The 23,370-nt window shown below is 35.9% G+C and overlaps 1 protein-coding gene across 29 annotated transcripts in view; it reads left to right on the top strand.

The window, feature by feature from the left end:
* The window catches only part of LOC140136902 (voltage-dependent calcium channel type A subunit alpha-1-like), a 471,089-nt gene that overhangs the window by 424,050 nt on the left and 23,669 nt on the right, over positions 1 to 23,370 (top strand). For 19 of the 29 annotated variants that reach the window (XM_072158531.1, XM_072158544.1, XM_072158537.1 and 16 more), the window contains 6 exons: positions 9,191 to 9,341; positions 10,516 to 10,643; positions 11,926 to 12,128; positions 12,432 to 12,536; positions 12,977 to 13,086; positions 20,930 to 21,066. In XM_072158531.1, coding sequence (XP_072014632.1) covers positions 9,191 to 9,341; positions 10,516 to 10,643; positions 11,926 to 12,128; positions 12,432 to 12,536; positions 12,977 to 13,086; positions 20,930 to 21,066 — 834 coding nt within the window. Of the gene's footprint in view, positions 1 to 170; positions 263 to 1,032; positions 1,125 to 9,190; positions 9,342 to 10,515; positions 10,644 to 11,925; positions 12,129 to 12,431; positions 12,537 to 12,976; positions 13,087 to 14,002; positions 14,018 to 14,320; positions 14,336 to 20,929; positions 21,067 to 23,370 lie in introns of all 29 variants that reach the window. The other 10 variants (XM_072158535.1, XM_072158529.1, XM_072158554.1 and 7 more) reach the window with 5 other exon arrangements.

Raw genomic sequence — 23,370 nt, 5'->3', positions numbered from 1 at the left:
GTTTAAACAGATTGCACAGGAGTCTAATTATAACTCCCCTATTTGTTTAAACACCTTTTCTTTTCAGTTTCTATGTTTAATTGTGTTTGTAGTTTTTTTAAATCTTATTTGACGATGTTGCGTTATTTGCAGTGTTGCACATTGACTTTGTTTACCTTTTTACGAATCAGGTATTTGGGAACATCGAACAGGATGCCGACACACAAATTAATCGCCACAACAACTTCAGCAACTTTTTTTTGAGTCTGATATTGTTGTTTAGGTAATATTTCGTAGGAATGAGTGATATTAAAGAATCTGTTAATGGACCATTCCAGTTGAAATCCATACACCCCCTGTGGAAGACATGACTTTTAATCTTCCACACAGGGAGTGTGAATTTCAAATGGGGTTACCTGAATGGGTGACTCCGTTTGAAATCTGCACCCCCAGTGTAAGAGATTAAGGTCATGTCTTCCATAGGGGTGTGTGTGGGTTTTAACTGGAATAGCCCGCTACGTTCGTGAGTACGTGCTTGCGTCGTACTGCAGTGCACTACATTGCCTGCCTGTTTACCATCAGTATTTAACCAATCACCTTCATTTTACAACCGAAGCACTTATAGTATCCATAAGACAACTCTAAAACCCAACCTTTTTTTCTTGGTGATTTGGATGAATTAATTCGGCTGGTTTGGGATGCCCTCAATGGGCTTGTTCATCCCCATGGGCACTACTACTTTTCTTAACAAGTCCCTGATTGGTTAACTACATGGTATAATCATCTGAGTAACCAATCAAAATAGGGCTATTAGATCTCTCGGCAGATTTAAGCCTTCAGCCCTACTGGCTGTTCTTACCATATCACTGATTGGCTCAAAATATGATACAGTCCTCTTTCTTACCAATCAAAATAGTTCTTAGAGGCCAAGGATTAGCCGGTAGTGCCCATGGGGGTTATAATATGACACAGGATATTCATGTACGGAAATGTGAGATCATATTGAGGAGCTTCACTAATGGTTCAGTGGTTCTTTTTACGAATACGGATCAGGTATTTGGGGACATCGAACAGGATGCCGACTCAGCGATTAATCGCCACAACAACTTCAGCAACTTTTTTTTGGGTCTGATATTGTTGTTTAGGTAATGTAGGAATAAGTGATAAGAATCTGTAAATATAAATAGACTATTCCAGTTGAAATCCATACACCCCCTGTGGAAGACATGACTTCCATAGGGGGATGTGTGGGTTTTAACTGGATAGCCAGCTACGTTCGTGAGTACATGCTTGCGTCGTACTGCAGTGCACTACATTGCCTGCCTGTTTATATGGACCACCAACCAATCACCTCATTATACAACCTGATACAGTCCTCTTTGTAACCAATCAGTGTATCCTTCGTGAAAGAGAGCACCAAACAAATCCTAACTCTAATCAAACCCTAACCTTTATCCTAACCCTTACCCTAACCTAGAGTCCGAAGTCCTCCGTTTTGTAAATGTTAAATTTTTTAAATATTAAAAACACTGAAGAAAAACTACAGAGGAGAGAGAAAACAGAGCCCATACCACCAGTCAAAGTCTCCGCATCATCCGATAATGAGGGCCGATTGTTCCATGAAATGCAACAGGCGAGACTGCTACGCAATTACCGCATATTTTCATGGTCAATCGCGAAAGCACGCAATGCTTTATCACGTATACACAAAGGCACGCAGCGCTGGTGTGATTGTTTGACATGGCAAAATCGAACAATCGGCCCTCATGAATATGCGAGAACTCACCGTATACAATAGTAACAATACACGGGGACTTTTACTGGTGGTACGCTCTCTGTTTTCTCTCTCCTCTGTGAGAAAAAAAATGTAAACAGTAATCCAAAATGGCCATTCACATGCGAAATTGCCGGCATAGCCAAAGAAAAAAGTTATGAAACTGTATATATGACCCCTAAAGGTAAGTAATGATCAATTTGAAGTGAATTTCATTGAAATATTATATTGGTTTATGTATTTTGTTGAATGTACATTGGAAATTAGATCCGAATAAGCTTAAATTTTGCCTGTTGTTGCAAAATACCATTTTCCGTTTGCTACTTCAAATTCCGTGAAATTTCTCTGAAAACGGAAAACTTCGGGCTCTACCCTAACCTTAACCCTAACAATAAATCCCAATCGTAACCCTAACTCTAATCCTATTAGCATTTCGTGCTCTCTTACACTAAGGATAAACCAACCAATCAACGTAGTTCTTAGAGGCTGAGGATTAGCCGGTAGTACCCGTGGGGAATATAATATGACACAGGATATCCTAGCACGAAAATGTGAGATCATATTAAGGAGCTTCACTAATGGTTCAGTGAAAATGTTTGGCCGAAATTTTCACTGGAAAATTGATGGGGCATATAATAGAAGGAGAGTGTTTTAATAGAGTAAATTGGTGAACTAGTTAATCTAACATATAAGCAAGTCAATATGATCTCACGTCTCGTATTTTACCTACCTACCTTACCATGGTAGATCACATATTTTTTTGCGGTGAAAAGTATTACATTAACGCTACCATCTCATCAATTCTTTTCCATTTTTTACCCTTATTTTTTCATTTCCTTTTCTACCCATCACTGCTTTAATTTCTGTTGTTGATTTCCCCCATTTTTTGTTATTTATTTTAACACGCGTGCATACTCACACACACACGCCCTCGTTCATTATGGCATTATCAGATATTTGGTACAATTAAAGTGGACGAGAATACAGCTATATCACGCTACAACAACTTTCAATTATTCTTCACGGCTTTACTCTTACTATTCAGGTAACCAAGGTTACACGTTTCTAACACCAACTAGTGTCGCATACCGGTGGTGGATCAGTCTCTTACTCGCATTAACTCTCTGACTCATATTTAGTGTATTACTGGTATTACATCAGTCAGTCTCCGACTCGTATTAACTCTATGGCTCATATTTAGTGTATACTGGTATTACATCAGTCAGTCTCTGACTCGTATTAACTCTATGACTCATCTTTTCATAGTACATATATACTAGTATTAACAAGTTTTAGTACTGTTAGTTACATATTTAACAACAAAACTTAGGTAAACAATAGATATGGTTATATGTAGTGGATTCCCTTATTAGTTGTGATAAACAATAAAAGTACTAACACATTCAATTTTTAGTAAATAACAACAAATTTTTGTAAACCCTAACTTGATCATATAAATAGAAATTAGGTAAATTGAATTTTTGAAAGGAACAAGAAATATTTCAAAATTGGTAATATTAAAATTATACTCTCATAATTTGAGATTAAAAATGGCAGTTGGCCAATTAATGAAACAAAATTATTCCATATTTTTAGCTTTGATTTATCATTTCATAGTTTTAATTATTGTATAGTGAATTATACAGTAATTTATCAAAATAATCATACAAAACAAAAATGTAATAATGAACCTTTGAATGGCAAACTAAAACACGACAACAAGTTATTAGCAGGATTAAACCAATTAACACCACTAACATACAACAATTGTAACACCGAACCTGTTTCAAAATTATCACCTTTTTTGAGTTTACTATCATTTGCTTTGATTTTGTTTTTGTTGAATTTTCCGTTTGAAGTTGTGTTTTTTCCCCTTGAAAATACCAATTAGTTTCTCCACACTTTGTCAGCTATGTCTAAGTTAATTGCATGATTATAAGTTGTTTAGAATCAGTGATATATTACGATATTCTAATTGAAATCCATACACCCTTTGCGGCAGACACGATCATAATCTCTCACACAGGGGTGTGTATTTGAAATGGAGTCACCCATTCAGGTAACCCCATTTGATATTCATACACTCTGTGTGAAAGATTAAGGTCATGCCTTCCATAGGGGGTGTATGGATTTCAACAGGAATAGCCCATAATTTAGTTTATATCACTGGAGTTGTTGCTCGAAAATTTCTGTCAAATGTTAGTTTCGTTTGCACAATTATTTATTTAGAAAAAGCGTGTTTTAGTTCAGTTATTGTTGTCATTTTGTTAGTACTGTTTTGTTTGAAGATAAGTTGTTTTGTTACTTTAGGATGGTAATTAAAAAGAATATATACTACTAAAGATAGTTTTCCCCCCAGATGATAGATCAACACTCAAGAAATAGTTTTCTTGTGTAGTTGGTGGTTGCTTTTTGCAATCAAGATAAACCATAAAAACCATTATGATTTTAATGGGTATAAAATATGGATTTTAAATCTAGAATATCTCAAAGTTATTTTGTTATTTTTATGCTCATTTTGTGAGAGCTGGTAATAGTCTCGGTCCCAGCCGAAGGAGTACAAATCGTCTGGCAACAACCTCATAGTACGTCTTTTCTGATTGGCCAATCATCGTCATATGAATTTTAGGTTGTCGCCAGACGGTTTGTTTAGTGACGGAGGAACACAAACCGGCTGGGACTGAGACAGAGCTGGTAATTGGGAGTTAAGGCTTTCTGGTTCTCAACCCGTGATCTGTTAAAGATAAGAAATGCATACAAAACTCATGTATAGATTATGAAACAAACCTAGATTATAACTTAGATTCTAAATTATAACTAATAAAGGTGGGGCACTAAATATGCCTACAGTGAATATGGCACTCTAGTTTGTTCGGATTATAATTGGCAAAAAAATAGTGTATTGATATAGAATCGCATGCATGCATTTGGGTGCAGAACTTAGTTGCGGGCTGCGTAATGCGTGACTGTTGCGCACTTATGTGAATTTAGTTGAGTATAAGTTGAGAACTTCATTGATGCACGCAGTAACAAAAACTGAATACTTTTGGCCAATTATAAGTTGAACAAACTATAACAGCAAATGTCCATTCAAAAAGTAATTGCCCACTAAAATAATCTACTATAAATATATCAATATTGATCAAATGTAAGATATGGCAGCACAAGGTGGAGTGAGTGCTCATGAGCTCTTCATGTTTAATGCTATCCATGCATCATTAACCTGCAGTGGTGGAGGGGATACTAACAAAGAGAGATGTTTATTAAACATGCACCATACCTGATGATCGAGAAGGACGGTAGTGAGATTTGTCAATCGTCCCATTGATCTAGAGCAGTCGCTTGATTTGGTAATCAGTTGATTGGTAGATTAATTGAATTGATTGATTGATTGATTATTTTATGTATGGTGGATGATTTTTAAAGATCTCTCTTGCTATAATGTGAAAATGTTTTGCAATTAAATGAATTAAGTACTAACTGGTAGCAATGAAAGAAAGATTAGTATACAGGGTGTATCAAAATAAAATAAACAATGCCACTATAGATGAAGAAGTATGAGGTATTTGGTCAAAATACTTTAGTTGATAGCTGAATCAACATCTTGTCCTCCCACAACTGTAAAATCACTGGTGTGTGACCATTAATAAGGACTCTGTGGCTATTTTTGTGAGCAGTGTAAAAATGCAGTTGCTCTAAGTCAATTAAAAGAATGTGTAAATCACAGTTTCACCACTTTCTATACAGTAATTGACGGAATTGCTTTGCAATGCTGTGATCGATTTGGAGCACCAAGTGGAATGGCCCCTAAGGTATCCTGATCTTACACCTCTGGATTTCTTCTTGTGGGGCTATCGGAAATCAAAGGTTTTCACAAGTCCTCCTGCAGACCTTGATGAACTCCAGAGATACATAATTGCACAAGTTGAAATCCACAGGCAGGAAAGACCTCTCATAAGACGTGGTGTGAATGCCATGTGAGGAGAGCTGATATCGGCATACAGAGGAATGGTGGCCCTGACTGTTGATCACTGTAAAGAAAGTGGTTAAACATGTTATTTTCATGTTGCTTTCATTTTAATTGACTACACTCAATGGTATTTTTACTCAGCTCACAAAAACAGCCACCGGGTCCTTATTAATTATCACACACCAGTGATGTTACAGGTATGGGAGGACAAGATAATGATCCAGCTATCAACAAAAGTATTCAGACCAATTTAATTTACTGGCATTTTTCAAACTGTATACTTTATTTCGACACACCCTGTATAATATAATGAAATTTGAGGTAGTAATAGGCACTGCCCATAAATTTTTTGTGATTAAGGCACTGCTATAGTATATCACGCCTAACGTGGGTAGGGATTTAAAATGTAACACATTTTACATATAAGCCCTATAAGTACATGATACATAGTAACCTATCACTAGGTCAAAGGTGAAAGTCACTGTGTCATAGTTGAAAGTTGAGACTTCCTGTAATAGTTGCACCAACAACTGCATTCACTGCTGTCACCTAGACTGACGCCATCAGTCGTCAACATTCTGGATTGACAACTTATATGTTAAAAAGAGTGTCAAGATTATTCAGAATCTGGAGATCTGAGACTGCGCACATGTGTCCGAGACTCCACAGTTGTGTGCAAATTAACCTTTTGAACGAGCTTGTTTGTTTTGGGCGCATATTTTTAGAACAGCAGCGCATGATCCTGTTACAACAAAGGCACCGATAGTAATTCACGCTATGGCAAACAAACAAACAAAGTTGCGCAGGAATTCTTTCATGAGTCTGAAATGATAAATGCGCCAAATTTTTCAGTTTTCACTCGCAACAATCATAACGCAAATAACATGCGCAGTTGCAGATGACGAAGGATTCAGTCTAGCAGACGACGACTTAGTTGCGCAATTTTAAAATAAACAAAACACTCAGAGTGGCATTGAGCTATTCTAGTTGAAATCCATACACCCTCTGTCGAAGTAATGACTGCTTTAATCTTCCATATACAGAGTGTGAATTTCAAGTGGGGTTACCTGATGGGTGACTCTATTTGAAATCTACACCCCCTGTGTGGGAGATTAAGGTCATGTCTTCCATAAGGGGTATGGATTTCAATTGGAATAGTCCATTTTTGGTTTAACGATAAAGAATTCTGGCAAATTACTACATTTCTAATCATGGCTGCCATACATTTCATTGCTTACATCCGACAACGATATTCACATGGCACAAATAAAATTGCCATTATAAGTCCCATAATTCTATCTACAGTTTGAACTGAATTTGACATTGTTGTATGTGTGTTTTAGAATATTTGCCCCTCCCCTCAGAAATAGAGTACCTGTTTCCAATGTACTGTAGTATAAATTCCAGGCACATTCCAGTATCAAAGTTAATATGTTGTAAAGGAATGGTGATGGCAGTTTATGTATATATGATACCATAGAAAGGCAGTGCAACAATGAGGTATAGAAGGAGGATTTCCTAAGCACTCCCCCCCCATATAGTAGGTTAACCTTTCTAAAACGTTCCACATGTTATATGACGCTATTCCAGTTGAAATCCATACACCCTATGGAAGACATGACCTCAATCTCCCACATGGATTTGTGAATTTCAAATTGGATTACCTGAATGGGTGATTCCATTTGAAATCTACATGCACTCCCTATGGCGAAGATTAAGGTCCTGACTTTCATAGGGGGTGTATGGATTTTAAAAGAATAGCCTATTTGGTGTACCCACACAGATTAACTCGCCATGTTTATGTGTCACTCGTGGGAGGGTAAAATAGTGAACCTACAGATTATTTCGAGTTGCGCGCAATTAACCTCAATTTATAGTGCATGCTTGAGCTTGGTTGTAATGGCGATAGCACTCAATTTTGCTGCCGTAATGCACGTTAGTAACCATTGGTTACTGGTTCAAGCCTAGGCTCATACACCTGTGCCGAATTATGATATGCCATAGGCTTCGTGTTGTGATCATTTCGATCAGTGGTTCGTAACAAAAAAGCGTGATCCAGTTAACCTAGCAGCGGTCATATTCTAACGTCATGCACTATGCCAGCGAATAATAATAATAATAATATCGCTCACAGAGTGTGTTACAAACAAAATGCACTTGCTACTTGTGTAACATTCAAGCTTAAAGACGCCAATATTTATTTGATTTTATTCATTTGTCCGATAAGTATCTGAGGTACACTCATTCTCCATTCGTGACAATCTATTATGGTGGGTTTACGCACCAGAACAGCATGCCCCCAATAGCCAAAAGTAGGAGAGCATATTAAGAGATACAAGGTATTTCTTGGCTATTTTATTGCCAGAAATTGTTGTGCATCTCTTTCTCCTGCAGATGGCCACCAAACAGTAGCAGCCCCGGGGAGGGGGATATTGGGGCATTTCACCCCCAATCTTGGGAGATGTCCCTAGTCAAAATAAGAAAAAAAGACAAAATGCCAAATTTTGTCAAATTTTTGGATCCCTTAAAAATTACCCCCTCCTAAAAAGATAATATGCTGCTGCTGCCACTGGTACCAAATTGTTGCATAGCCTTGTACATTTCATGTAATGTAAATTATAAATGCATGTCATGGTAATTCTCACTCAAAAAAAACACACACATTGTTCATATGGCACTGCAAAACATTTTTTAGTTGAAGATTTCACTTTTAATTTTTATGGAATTCGAAATTTCCGTTTTTTGGTTGCTACATAATTATTCAAAACAGTGTTTTTTTTGTTTGAATATGTATGTATTGATTGATTGATTGATTTATGATTGATTGTCATTGATTGATTGATTGCCAGAGTGTCGCACTGGCTTGTATGATGTGCAAAGAGCTTACCGTACAGTCTGCAATGATTGGCACAATTTCTATTTAGAGTACTATTATTGGACACAGTTGTGTTGCCAAATAATTTTGATATCTAAAAAAAATAATTTTCTTTAAAACACATGCCAGTCCTTACACCAGTGTGAACACAGCATTTTTTTTATTCCAAAATTTCATTAAAAATTACCATATGCTATCAGTTATTACATCATCATTTTGTCCAGTGGGCTCGTTCGCTGTTGAATGCGTGAAATTACCATGAACAATATACATATGGAGTATTCCGTTTGAAATCCACCCTCCCATGTGGAAGATCTAGCTAAAGTCTTTCACAGAGGGAGTATGGGTTTCAAATAGAATATTCAATTGGGTAACATCCATTTGAAATACTTGGCCCAGTTGTGGAAGATATAGGTAAAGTCATATACAGTAGGCAATTCCATTTGAAAAACATACTCCCTCTGTGGGAGACTTTTAAATTTTCCACAGGGGGATGGTAGATTTCAATTGGAATGGCCCAATTTACCAATGTACGATCCACACATAGATTCACAGATTCTAATTGTGTTTTCCCGGGTTCTTTGATTTTCAGATGTGCCACAGGAGAGAGTTGGCAACAAATTATGCTCTCGTGTCTAAGCCCTGCTGACTGTGCCGAAGGCACGGGCATGGGAGAGGGCGAATGTGGCTCACTTTTTTCGTACTTCTACTTTGTTAGCTTCATTTTTCTATGTTCTTTCCTGGTAAGTTTACTTCATTGGGTTAAGAGTATTGACATTGGGCTATTCCAGAAATTAATAGCACCCCCCACTAAAGAAAAATATTTCTTATGCTAAAATTATATGGGGGGATGAGAATTGAGAAAAATGTTGTCTGCAAAATTTAACCTAAAATGTTTGGTTTTCCATATTGTCTTTAGTATCTGAGGAAAAACTCCAAACTGGGAAATGATATTTCTTGGGAATCTTTCCCCTGTTGAATATTTAAATTCCCATAATGGGCCAATAACTTTCTGAAATGGCTTGATAATGAGGGGTGAGGGAGGGAGAAATTGGGATAAAAATGAGAAAAAAATGTGGTATCATGACTGCTATTTCTGCCTTTGAATGTAACCCAAGATGTTTTAAACTATCTGCTGATACTTCCCTATTGGGGTCAATCATATTTTTTGTTCACCTTGATTCTAAAGGCATGGACATGCCAAAACAATGTGGAAACATATTAGAAATGCCCTGGCTACTGCATTGGTGTTCTTTGTTTCACACATACATCTGTTCAAGCCAATAGTATGCCTAGATGTCCTTTGTGAATGGGGGCACATTGTGGGATGGGGTTGGAAAATAATTCTTGAAGTATATTGAATCCAGCACCTTATTTGTTATTGGCAACAGAATAAATTTATGGTACAAATGCACACGCAAAATTTTGCCATATTGAAGCTAAACTGATAAAATATGGTGTAAAAGTCGAATAAATTAGCATGAAGCGCACACAAATTTGCACTTTGGGGGCTAAAATGACCAAATATGAGGTTAATTTGGTCAGAAATCCACAAACAGGCATTAACATTGGGGGGGAATGATTGTATAGACCATCTCCCTGGCAAAATATTGGGGGATTTATCCCCCCTATCCCCGGGATCTACACCTATAATGCACACATATTGGCTTGTACAGGCTTCAACTCAGTCAACCAGATGTCTTGAAACTACCAAATTGCAACTTTATACTCATTTTGTGGTAGCAGGTCACATATCAGAATTTGATTTTCAAAATAATATTACAATAAAAATGTTGTATTCCTGTTATGCTTAAGAAATACAGTAAACTCAAGGACAATTTTACATATTTTGTGAAAATGGAATAAAAATGCTTACACTCATTTTTTGAATGCCTAATCATTGTTTTTGTCTTTCAGATGTTGAATTTGTTCGTAGCTGTCATTATGGATAATTTTGATTATTTAACTAGAGATGCATCCATTCTTGGGGCTCATCACTTGGACGAATATGTTCGAGTGTGGGGAGATTTCGAACCCAATGGCACGTAAGTTGAACCTCGATGGCAACAGGCTGGAAATTTAAAAAAAGTAAAATAGTGGCTAGTGGCAGTGCCGAAGGGGGAATGGGTTGGGGGAATTTGCTCTCTAAATTGAATTTGCTCTCTAAATTTGTACCCTTATGTTCTCCCCTCAGAACAAAATGTCACAAAAATCCTGCTTATTTTGGATGAAAAATGCAAAATTGTACTGAAATTAAAACTACCACTATTTTGGACAAAAAATGCAAAACTTGGGCTATTCCAGTTGAAATCCACACTACCCCTGTAAAAGATTTTGGAAATATCTTCCACAGGGGGAGTATGTTTCTCAAATGTAATTCAGGGTTAATCATTTTGAAACCCATATTCTGTGTTATGGCTTTACCTATATCTTCCATAACTGGAGTGAGTACTCAAATGGAAGGTACCCAATTTGTCTGTTCTATTCAAAACTCATACTCCCTCTGTGGAAGACTTCAGCTAAATCTTCACAGTGGTAGTGTGGATTTTAAATGGAATAGCCCATTCAAGGCAAATTTTTCAATGTTTACCCCTGCTTGATTTCACTTTGCCTACCCCCTCCAGAAAAGAATCCTTGAGTTGTCAATGGGTGGAAAGAGATTAGTTAAGGCACGGTGGCTCAACGGCCTTGACTTTAATCTGAGAGCTTGCCGCATGGGTTGATTGGGCAGGCTTTGTCACGCTTGCCTCACCCCACCCAGGTGCAATGGGAAAAGTCAAGTCGTTGTACTGATGAAGCCATTTGTCACGTGGTTGGGAATAAATGGAAAGCGCTTTGAGGCTGTTTACGGCATAAAGCGCGATATAAATATCTACATTTATTTTATTTTTTATTTTTAAGGCCATGCTAAATGCTATGTTATCCATTATCTAGCTCTGCTTCACTTTTTCACTGCTGCAAAAGTGCTTATGCACAGGGGTTTGAGAAGGCCACAGATCAAAAGGAAAATTACAACAAAAAATAGCTGAAAAACTTATTGAAGTCAGGGTAAAAATGCCAAATATGGGCTAAAATTAAATGAAAATCTGTAAATTATGGAAGCAAAAAAAGAGGAAATTAGCCAAAAAAGTGACACTCAAACCCCTACTATGCAGTTGTTGTAATGGCAAAATGCCCAATTAAAATCAAATCATTGCTGGAGTAAGCAATAAAGTATACTTTTGCCAATTAAATAGGTTTCTAGCTTATCACTTAGATGGTAAGCCCCCTCTTCTTTCTTCACCATCATCACCACCTGTTATTACTATCCACCGCTTTTTTTCACAGTGGAAGACTTAACTATAAGGACATGTATGAAATGCTAAGAACTATGGAGCCTCCTGTAGGCTTTGGGCGTAATTGCCCCTACAGGATAGCGTACAAGAGGCTGATTCGTATGAACATGCCGGTAGCAGATGACAAGACGGTCAATTTTACCACGACCCTCATGGCCCTTATTAGAACTGCTCTAGATATCAAAATAGGAACCGGTAAGTGCCAGTCTTGACATTTTAAAGGGATTTCTTGTTATAAATCTTTTATTCCATAATTTGTGTGTGGGGGTGTGTGTGTGAATATTTTCAGTAACTTGTATTTCAAATTGTGATGAAAAACAAAATTTCACAGTACAGCTAGTCATGATAGATAGATCCGATCGGAAGATGAAACATCTAAAACGTGAGTAAGTTATTGGACTTGTAAAACGTAATTTACCAATAGTATGATATCCAACAGTCCTGATGAACTTATTCAAGGTGATAATGTTTGTCTGTGTGTGTGTTCACCTCCTGTAGTTGCTGACAGGGATCGCCATGACAAAGAATTAAGGGAAGCAGTCAAAGTCTTCTGGCCTACACTTGGTCCTCAAAAACTGGATCTACTAGTACCCCCTGATAGTGGTAAGTAGCAATATGCACAATTTTGCAGGGGACTGCCTTTTGAGGAGAGTGAGAGCAATCTGATATAGGAGAGTGATTTTTAGCTATCCTTGACCATTCTCTCCTTACATTCTATTGTAAATGCTCTAAACAGCTCTCCTTGAAGCCTCCAGAAGAGCTGTTTAATGCTCTCCAACAAATTCCAAAAGACAGTCCCTGGTTTTCAGCTGGTATATCCCATATGAAGATGATGACATGGGATTTATCATGTTTTTTGTGTGTCTGTTTTTGTTTGTTTGTTTGTTTGTGTATTTGTTTGATCAATTGCAGAGAAATATGAAAAAGTTTTGTGTTTCTTCAGGATAATTTGGGCTTGGGGTAGATTTGGGTGTGAAAGTTGAACATAAGATTTACGTCCCAATTTTCACTGTAATACTAACATGAATTTGTCTCTATCGCAGAACTCATTGGAGAAAAACTAACAGTAGGGAAAATCTATGCAGCATTGTTGATTTATGAGACTTGGAGGGAGTATAAGGCAAAGTTACAGCGTGACGGTCATGCTAGAACGGTAGGTAGCAACGTTATGTGTAAGTGTAACGTAAAACATAGTTACAATACAGTGTAGCAGAGAATTTGTTATTGGCGATTATCGTGCTATGATTATACGAGGTAATTCTATAAAGGCTATACCTATTAAAACTTTATTATTATTTTCATATATGAATTTCAAAGGTGAAATTGAACAATCAATAGTATCGGATTGGAATTTTAGACTGCATGAATCTGAAATATTTTGCACTTTATTCAATATTGCATAAAGATAATCATTTTTCCGATAAATGTATCAAAAAACTTCATCCATCGCAAGCATCTAAATTTCATCGCAAGGTAATCACGGCTCAAATATGTTTGAGACACAATCCATTGCAAGAAATCATTTTACCCGCACTTTCTATTGCATCAAAACATTGCAAGTGTCAAAAAATCATGACAAGTTTGTCAAAATGCGTATTTTTGGTTTTTTTAAATCATTCCATTGCAAGGATAGTCTTTAGAGTTGTTGCCTATTTTACTGTTATTAATGATTCATCATTGCAACATGTAAACATTTGTTATCATCATATTTTTAGTGATATGTCCTTATCACCAATTGGGCTATTCTATTTAAATCCACACTACCCCTGTGGAAGAGTTTGGAAATATTTACCACAGGGGGAGTATGAATTTCAAATGGAATGAACACTTTAGGCAGCTCTATTCTAATATCATACACCCTCTGAGAAAGATTCAACTGGAATCATCCACAGAGAGAGAATGAGTTTCAAACGGAGATGTTAATTCCATTTGAAATTTGTACTCCCCCTGTGGAAGATATTTCTTGAACAGGGGTAGTGTGGATATTAAACGGAATAACTCATTATGGTTTAAGTTGGTATTGATTTAAGTCATTCTTAACTATTTTGCTTGTTCACCGTGACCGTCAGGTGGATACCAAATCCGTTGAGTATTTTAATTTTAGTTAGAACCTTTCAGTGCCTGGTTCTTTATCTGTCTCTATCTCATTATACTCGATAAAATATACATGTACACCTGTATTACTTAGTGAATGCCTTATAAAATAGTCTGTATTTAAAGTGTATTGATTTGCATAAAAAAACAATCTATATCTACTTTAAAAACAGTCGCTTTTTTTTTCTTCAATTAATCAATAAGTAAATAAGAATTGATACTTGATCAATAATGGTCATCACCGTTTTCCTTTTTGTCTTCCCCCACCTTAATTTGCATGCTTGATTATTCAGTTGCAAGAAGTTATCGTAAATAATTTTAAGATTTTTTTTGGTTTATATAATGCACAGAAGGGTTACTAGATTAGCCATCACGTGTGTGTGGAACAATTTTTGTACTAATATAGGTTTTTTTAAAAATAAAATGAAGAATTGTTGCTGCTCATATTTAACAAAGTCGAAAATAGACAATAATGTTTGAGCTTTTAAACAAAAAAAAAGTCATTTATTTTGGTGATTTGTTTGTTAGTTATTTTGGGGTTTTTTTTGAGAAAATTTTCTGGACCACTCAACAAAAAAGAAACAAAAAAGAACCTTAAAATATTGGATTAAAAATTAAGGTTTATGATTGTTTCGGATATAATTTTGAAGAAAAAAAAATAAAGTAAAAATAAGAGACAAACTTATGATTAGATGGTCTCTCCTTTTTAAACAATACAAGTTGGGCATAACACCTAACCTAAGGCAACTGTTGCCTAATTGAGCAGTAATAGTACAAAATTCAGGCAACTGGATTTTTGTTGTGGTTCATCAGAAGTCTGATCATCAATCAAATTTGAACTACCCTCTAAATTGAGCAGCGATAGTACCAAAGTTAGGCAACTAGATTTTTATTGTTCCAAGAAGTACTAAAATAATAATTAACTAACTAATCCCTGATTTGGATTGCAGTGGATTTATATTTCTTCTTTCTTCTTTACCTCATCCGTCTATTCTTCCCATTTGAGTTGCAGTTGACTGTACACCATGCTGCCATACGAAAACACCCATTATTTTCTCATCCAAAATCCACCATTTCTCTATTTTTTTTACCTTACCAAACAAAATCATCCTTTCCACCATGACCAGCTCCCTGTAAACACACAATCAAATGCTCTTTTCTATATAGAGGACTGCAAAATTATGTGCCAATGCTTTCCAGTGGAGCATGAACTGTGCCACTTGGATGATGTCGCATCACACCGCCACATGGTATCGCACGACACACCCTCTACTCTTATTCCACAGACAGTTCCCTACTTTATGCCTGTCATTCCCATTGTCTTGAAAATAGAGAGATTTTGAATTTTTGGAGCTCAAATAATGCTTGTATTTTGTATGTAGCATGTCATTATTGTCTTGTTTTTTTGTGTGATTATGGCTTATTTTGAGACATTTGAAGATGGAGTGTTTCTAGTCTCTGTTTGCCGTCTGTTTCGCTTTCTTAAATTCAGTGCAGGAGGTGTTGGAATCAAGAATTATTATTGGAGTTTGTTCATGTTTGCGCAATTGCAGGAAAGTTGGGTGTGTGTGTGAGGTGGGGTGTGTTTGAGAGAGGGAAAGAGCAATGTTTTAAAACCAAACCGGCTTATGTGGGTTGCACTCTCATAAATGCATTAATTAAAAGTGCTGTAACTTCGTAATTATTCATTCAAAATTTATAAAAGAATACATTTTTGGAAAGGAAAATTTGTCAAGGAATCTAATTGTAAACACAGATTTAGTGTGAAAACAACAATTTTGGAGAAAATCACATTTTTTGTAAGCACTATATAAAAAAGAAAATCCCAAATTAGCCTTTTGTGTGTTTTGCAAGCAAACCAATTATTTTTTTCTAAACTATACACCAATCCGACTAGGCCATTCCTGCGGTGTCCCCGACGTAAAACTGCGGTGTCCCAAGGTCGGGGGTTCAATCAATTACTTGTGTGCTATACAGAATTGTACACAACAGTAATTTTCAATACACGGCCATGAATTGATTGAACAAATTAAATCTCCCGCACTGGTACAATTGTGGTTCCGTCAATAGAGGGCCAAATACAGTAAACGCTTCTCGGATTGGTGTATATGAAGACATGTTTTATTTAAATCATTTGGGTGTATGTGGGGGGGGTGTGGCATGAGCAAGTGGGTGTGTGTGGATGGTGCATATGTGCATAGGTCTTCAACAAATGGGGGTGGGGGTGTGTGCGCGCATGTTGATATCCATTGTCATGTTTATTTCGTCTCCGTACGTTGCTTATTTTTCTCCAAGTGTGTTGATTTATTCGGGGTTGTATAATTTCCATGGCAACATACAGGTATTAAATATGCTATTTCACTATCAAATCAAGCACAAAATCATGCAATTTTGAAATTAAAACATCACTTCATTGTTTGCTCTATTTTTATTGAATTGTTGCTAACTAACTAACCCTGCAAATTATTGTTATGCATTTAAGGGTCGGTCACCCACCTTTGCACAGTATTTAATGTGGGGCCTGAGAGCATATCAGACATATCGAATTGCATTCTGAATATGAAGAATGTCCTTCTGATTTTTGGTTTTTGAAATTCGCGATATAATACAAATTTATGGCAAATTATTAAAAATTTATATTTAATAATTTATAAATCTAATGATATTTACTTAATTTTGGGGGAAAATGTGTATCTTCAATATGATAGGTCAAAATTTTCAAATGATCGTCAGCTTTTCCTCCCAGCTACATATTAGTAGATTTAAATAAATTTTACTTCGAGGACTGTTAAATTATGAAAAATTAATAATATATCAATTTTTAATAATTTGCCATAAATGTGTTTTATATCGCCAATTTTCAAAAATCAAAATTACTTGATATCATCAGGATATTCCTTATATTCAGAATGCAATTCATTATGTCTGATGTGCACTCATGTCCCACAAAAAATACTGTGCAAACATTGATATCCGATCCCTTAACCAAAAGCAAACAGTCTTAAATATGCATATCATGCCTTAAAAATATGTAGCACATAAAGTGAAAACAAAAATTTAGCCCCAAACTACATCCAACAAAAGAAAGAAAAGATTGCAAAATATACGCAAATTTTGTTGTCAAATGCAAATAATCTCCATAAACGATATGAAAACAAATTCTTTTCAGTTTAATAATTTTTTTTACAATTTTGTTTACTATTCATAAAACCAAACTTTTTTAGCATTTTAATTCCATAAATCTTATTTATCATCCTTTACTTTCAGGCACAAATATATAACTTTGAATAATTCACAATATTGCAATCAAATTGTTGCCATTTTTATTCATTTTTTCCCTGATAATTTGTTGCAGTGCCTGACTAACTAACCTATCACCTGCAGCATGTGCACAAATTTAACATTGTATTTTAAATGTTTCCTTAAAACGATGAAATTCTTCGACAAACCTGCCATTTGTTTAAATCATTACTACACCTGCAGATACAGAGTAGAGCAAGGGACTATTCCTAGTGGCGGCGCTACCGGAGGGGGGGGGGCAATATTTTTCTCCCCCCCCCCCCAGTTTTGAGGCAAAAACCCCAAATTACTTAAATTTCCACTTTTTACGTCAATTTTGCGCAAAATTTGTCGATTTCGCCCCTGAAATTCACTTTGCCCCCCCCCCATGTCCCCTCCCCCGTAAAATTCCTGGTGCCGCCACTGACTATTCCAGTGACTATTCTGACTATACACCCCCTTATAGAGGACTTTCAAAGTGTGTAAATACAGAAAAATCCAGCAAAAATAGTTGCCAAAACTTTGAAGGGCTCATTTCAGACAATTCTGTTATGTTATATACATTTTATTGCATTTCCAAGCTTTTTCCAGTAACATTGGCAACTGGGATAATTCTGGTCCTTATCAAGAAGCAAACCTGGATATCCGCATTTCATTTATTAAAAAATTACTGTACGCACTTATTTTCTGAAATAGCCCATGTGTAACAGAAAAAGAGGTTAAAATGAAAATGAAAAAAAAAATCTGAATTTAGATTTAAATCCGAGCTCTCACACCCCTGATATCCGTTCCACTCAGTGACCTCAGAACTAAAAAATCTGCTGGGGCCAAATGGGGTTGGGGCCCCCACCCCATTGGAACCCTTCAATGGAAAATGGGCTCCTACCCCCTGCTGGTTATGCAACTAATCCCATCAACAATTAAAGAATATTCTCTATTTTATTTAAAGAAGATGTTTATAATATTTTCAGATATTTTAATACTAAAATCTCAGCACAAAGTCCAAGTGTTATAAAAGTAAACATATTTCAATCATTTGTATAATAGTTAACACACATTACAGGTGACATTTTTAAACATATTTTAGAATAGTTTTGAGGAAACATTTTTTATACTTGCTGGATTCAAAAAGGGCAATCTTAAAACTAAAACTTGTTTGAAAATGAATGCTGGAAGATTTTCTCTGTTATAAAAATGGGACAAATTGAGCTAATTGAGCTATTACGAAAGACATGATGGTGTTGATTTTGAGTCTGACTGTTCCATTTCTGTCGACTAGATCTATGATATGTTTCAACTAGCACATAGAAGAAATTATTTTCTTCATTGAAGGTAACATGGAACATATGACATCCAAAATATTACCAAAATTACTTCAAAAATGTGTTTACTCGAAGTGCATCTTTAGTCATAGGTGGAGGGTTTATCAAAAAAAGTATCAACACAGCAAAAGTTTGTTGAATGGACGAAAAACTTTTGAGAAAAAAAAAGCAGACAAAATCATTCAACATATTGTGTAAGTCAACTGCTACCTTAACCAATGTTTTCACCACACCTTGTATATTTGTGTTGCATGCTTGCATGTTTATCCTGCGTTTTACTGATTGAAAAACTGACTTCGTGCGTGTCTAGGAACAAGTATACTTCAATTACCTGTGGCAAAGAAATCCTGGCATGAACATCAACGAAGAACCCTATGCCAGCATGTTCAGTGAAAGCTTCAAAAAAGTACGATATCTTGACTGGCGTGATCTTGATTGGATGCTTTTATTTCTATTTCATTTCTTAGCTTCCTTCTGTTCTGTTATTCCATTAGGCTGTTCCAGTTCAAATCCATACACCCCCTATGGAAGACAAGATTTTCATCTCCCACATCAGGGGGTGTAGATTTCAAATGGAGTCACCCATTCAGGTAACCCCGTTTGACATTCACACTCCCTGTGTGGGTGATTAAAGTCATGTTTTCCGTAGGGGGCGTATGGATTTTGGTTGGAATAGCCCATTTTTTAACCTTGTTTTGCTCCTACCCCAACTCCGCCCTTCCTTAGTTAACCATCTTCTGTATCTATATAATTAATTTTCAGTACTATTCATATTTATCGTCAACTCATCATTTCCTTAATTATCTTTGAATCTATAATATTATAAATGCAAGAATTATAACATATAATCATCTTGTTTGATATCATTTAATCAGAATTTTTCTCAAAATTATTGTTTTATATATAAGCTTTTTACAATATATTCAAATATTCCAAAGTCTTTGAAATTTCAAGAATATAATAACATCTTCAAATATATACTGGGTAATATTTATTATCAAATTGTCAGTGTAAAAATATGTCTTTATGTGCTTTATAGACTATTATACCCAGAAAAAAATTGTGAAATATTGCTATTTTGATCTTGTTCTGATTTTGTACTCGTCTCTTCCCAGAAGATGTAATTGTGGCCGTTTCCAAGAAGGCTGATGACTCTTTATTTTCTAGTAAAAACAAATATCAACTTTGCCTCCACAAAAACATCAAACGACACCTCAAAATTGTTTTAACTGAAATTTGTAACTAAAAAGTTTCTCTGCATCTCAACTGCTTTGCACTATGAGTATAATATTCTCTCAATGAAACTGCTTGATTGAAATAATAAAAAAAATTGAAACTTCCAATCAGCAGTAGGACTGCTTTATGAGAGAGTACATGCTTATAGAATACTAACCTTATTTGCATAATTATCAATTGGTGCTTCGTTAACTAACAATTTCTTGTGCCTACTGAAATACTGATTACACTTTGCATGGCAAAAAAACAGAAAGAACAAGATTTAGTAGTTTTTGTACCTGTCAATCGTCATTTTTCTTTCCTTGAGCTTTATTTTCAGCTTGCATGAGGGCGTACGTTTTCTACAAAATATAAGACAACATGTTCCGTTGTCGCTCTGCGATTCTTATGGCTGGGGCATGTCTTTTTTTATCAGTAATGATGACTGACTTCTCTATGCTTGGTAAACTTTAGTACAAGTGTCTGATTACGAGATGACTCATCTTCAAGCAAATTTTTTTGAACTATTTTTTGTCGGTAATGTATGTCATGTTTCTGGTTTGTCTTGTGACACAATCTCATCTGTTGACTGATAATGTTCTGTCTTTGACATTTTGAAATGCCGCTAGTGGTGGCGCCATTTTTTTGTCTCGTATGTTGGGGCTACTGACATTTTTTGTACCATTTTAAAAATCTTGTCTGGTCATGTTTACTATCCGTCAACTGCAGTCAAATTTTTGGAACTTCACACGACTTGTTGCATTTTGTTGTAACTAATAGTTGTTATGCTAGCCTGATAGAGAGAGAAGAAAGCTCTTTTTTATTGGTTTGTTTTTTGGTTTGTTTGTTACGGCTCGGACTAATCTACAACAAAAGGTTTGACATGATTAATAACTGAATAGTGTAAAGTAAAAAAGCTTTTGTAGAGTATGATTTACTTTAAGCATGTACACCATGTAGTAAAAAAAGACAAAAACCTGATAGTGCTTTTTTTTAGTACACTACCTACAACTTGTACCGTATGTATGTAGCTAGGTTGTACAGTAGTATAACCACTGACGTTATGTTTATCACCCATACACACAGCTTCGGTACCAGAAACGTATGGAGTACCTTCGCAAGAGAGAGAACGGGAAACGAGAGGAGATGACAACTATTCATCCAACTTTCTTAGCCCGGGCCAAGCTGCGGAAACGCCCAAAGAAAATCGCGGTGTGCGAGAGGTATCATATGTTTAGCTCATGTTAATGATATTTTGTTCCTTCTTTTTTTTTTATATATATATATACAATTTTAAACTTGTTTTGTATTTTTTTCTCCCCCTTAGCTTCTTGAGTTTATTTAGTCAAAGTTTGCTATAATGCATTTGGGAGTTTGTACTATCAATTATTTCTGATCATAATTTGCACGATAATTAATTACTTTCTACATACATCAAACATTTTGAATTACAAATCAACTAACAACTTCTTTTGAGTCAAAATTGAAAAAAAAAATGTAAACATCAAAATGCATTGTGGGAAAAAATCAAAATGCATCATGTGATTGACTAAATGAACTTTTTACAATATGCTTGTGCCAAGAAACTGTGCATGGCCTTTTGAGAACTAATCGATTCACCTCCTATCAATTTCACGCTGACTACTTTTTGAAATCAACCCTCAAATTTCTTCCTTCAAATTGTGTCAAACAGTTTCTCCTTCAGATATCACCTTTCTACTAAAAAAAAACGTCAATTCTTCAAATATCACCTTTCTACTAAAAAAAAACATCAATTCATACTTTTATTGACCTTTCCTCCTTTTTGGAGATTTTTCTCCAAAACTTCACTCTTGATTCACTTATTCAACCTCCACACCATTTAATAACTTACTTTTAACAAACACACTCCCTTTGAATTAACCACCTATCTCTCAAGTTACAATGTCTCACAGCGGCAGACTCTTACTTTTACCAAACACACCCCCCTCTGAATTACCCACCTTTCTGTGTAGATTACAATGTCTCACAGTGGCAGACTCTTACTTTTACCAAACACGCCCCCTCTGAATTACCCACCTTTCTGTTTAGATTACAATGTCTCACAGCGTGAGGTGAGACATTGCCAAGGCCTAGTGCATGGTTTCTGAGGTACTTTTTTTTCTATAAAAAATGTTGAGCGAGATTCTATTAACTTCTACAGGGATGTTCATGCTTATTTTAACAGGCAAATTTGGGATAGCCCTAGCAGTGCTTTCAGCCAACTCCTTATAGTAGACCAAAAAATGCTTCACTGAAAAAAAAAATTGTGAAAGTAAATTTTATCGCATATTGGTGAGCTTTTTGATATTTGAAACGATTTTAATATTTTTTTTGTAACTTTTGGATTGTAATATCACTTTCCTGATTGTTTATAAATTGGAGAAGTATATTGATGCATTAATAAATACGGTTAGTCAAACTGCAGTCCAATCTCCATCATCCGGACCTCTTTTATCTGGATCTCTTTGTTGTCCGGACATGTGATCATCATAAGAAACACGTTTTAATGTCCCGGTACATGGACACCTTAATGTCATGCTGCGACGTACTAAGAAGGACATATCTATGTTGCAATATACCATCTTTCAGTGTTACTACCCCATATTTAATTTTCCTATAATTTGTACTTCAGACATTCAGTAGAAACATTCACTTATCCAGATTTTCATCTGGCCCATGCTTAGTCCTATCATGGCCGATGCTTAGTCCCATCATGGCCGATGCTTAGTCCCATCATCATGGCCGATGCTTAGTCCCATCATGGCCGATGCTTAGTCCCATCATGGCCGATGTTTAGTCCCATCATGGCCGATGCTTAGTCCCATCATGGCCGATGCTTAGTCCCATCATGGCCGATGCTTAGTCCCATCATGGCCGATGTTTAGTCCCATCATGGCCTATGCTTAGTCCCATCATGGCCGATGCTTAGTCCCATCATGGCCAATTCTTAGTCCCATCATGGCTGGATAAAAGAGGTCGGACTGTATCTAGTTTCTATATTTTAAAAGTTGGTTATCTTAAAGGACTTGGCTGCTGGTACATTATTAGATTAGTAGTTTGCAGTGCATATTTGGAGCACTACCGCTTTAACCAAATATGGACATTGCATGTCCATAAAAGGTGTGTGTACTGCCTTACATGGATATATGATGCCCATATTTGTATGCTGCATATTAATTAATGCCCAAATTAACCTGCAAGCAACTAAACCAATAGAAGTGGTGTGCTTCTCTTAGGGAGCTGATGTAGATATAATATAATGCTTTAATAATTATTAGTGTAGAAGAGGAGTGAGTTGTATAGGAAAGTTTCCCAGGAGGGGCCACTCAAGTATGATAGTGTACACATGCGTAACCAATTTTTTTTAAACACTCCCTAAACAAGTTTTACCCTACCAGCAAATTTAACCCCTTAATAAGGTAATTTAATATAGAATTTATCCCCTAATGAGTTTTTGGCTAGTAAAAATGAAGAAAATGTGCCTTTTTGGACTTGTAATTTACCAA

Source organism: Amphiura filiformis, chromosome 17 (assembly GCF_039555335.1).
Source record: "Amphiura filiformis chromosome 17, Afil_fr2py, whole genome shotgun sequence".
NCBI classification, from domain to species: Eukaryota; Metazoa; Echinodermata; class Ophiuroidea; order Amphilepidida; family Amphiuridae; genus Amphiura; species Amphiura filiformis.
Note: the sequence above shows the minus strand (reverse complement) of the source record. Positions and strands in the feature narration are given on the sequence as shown.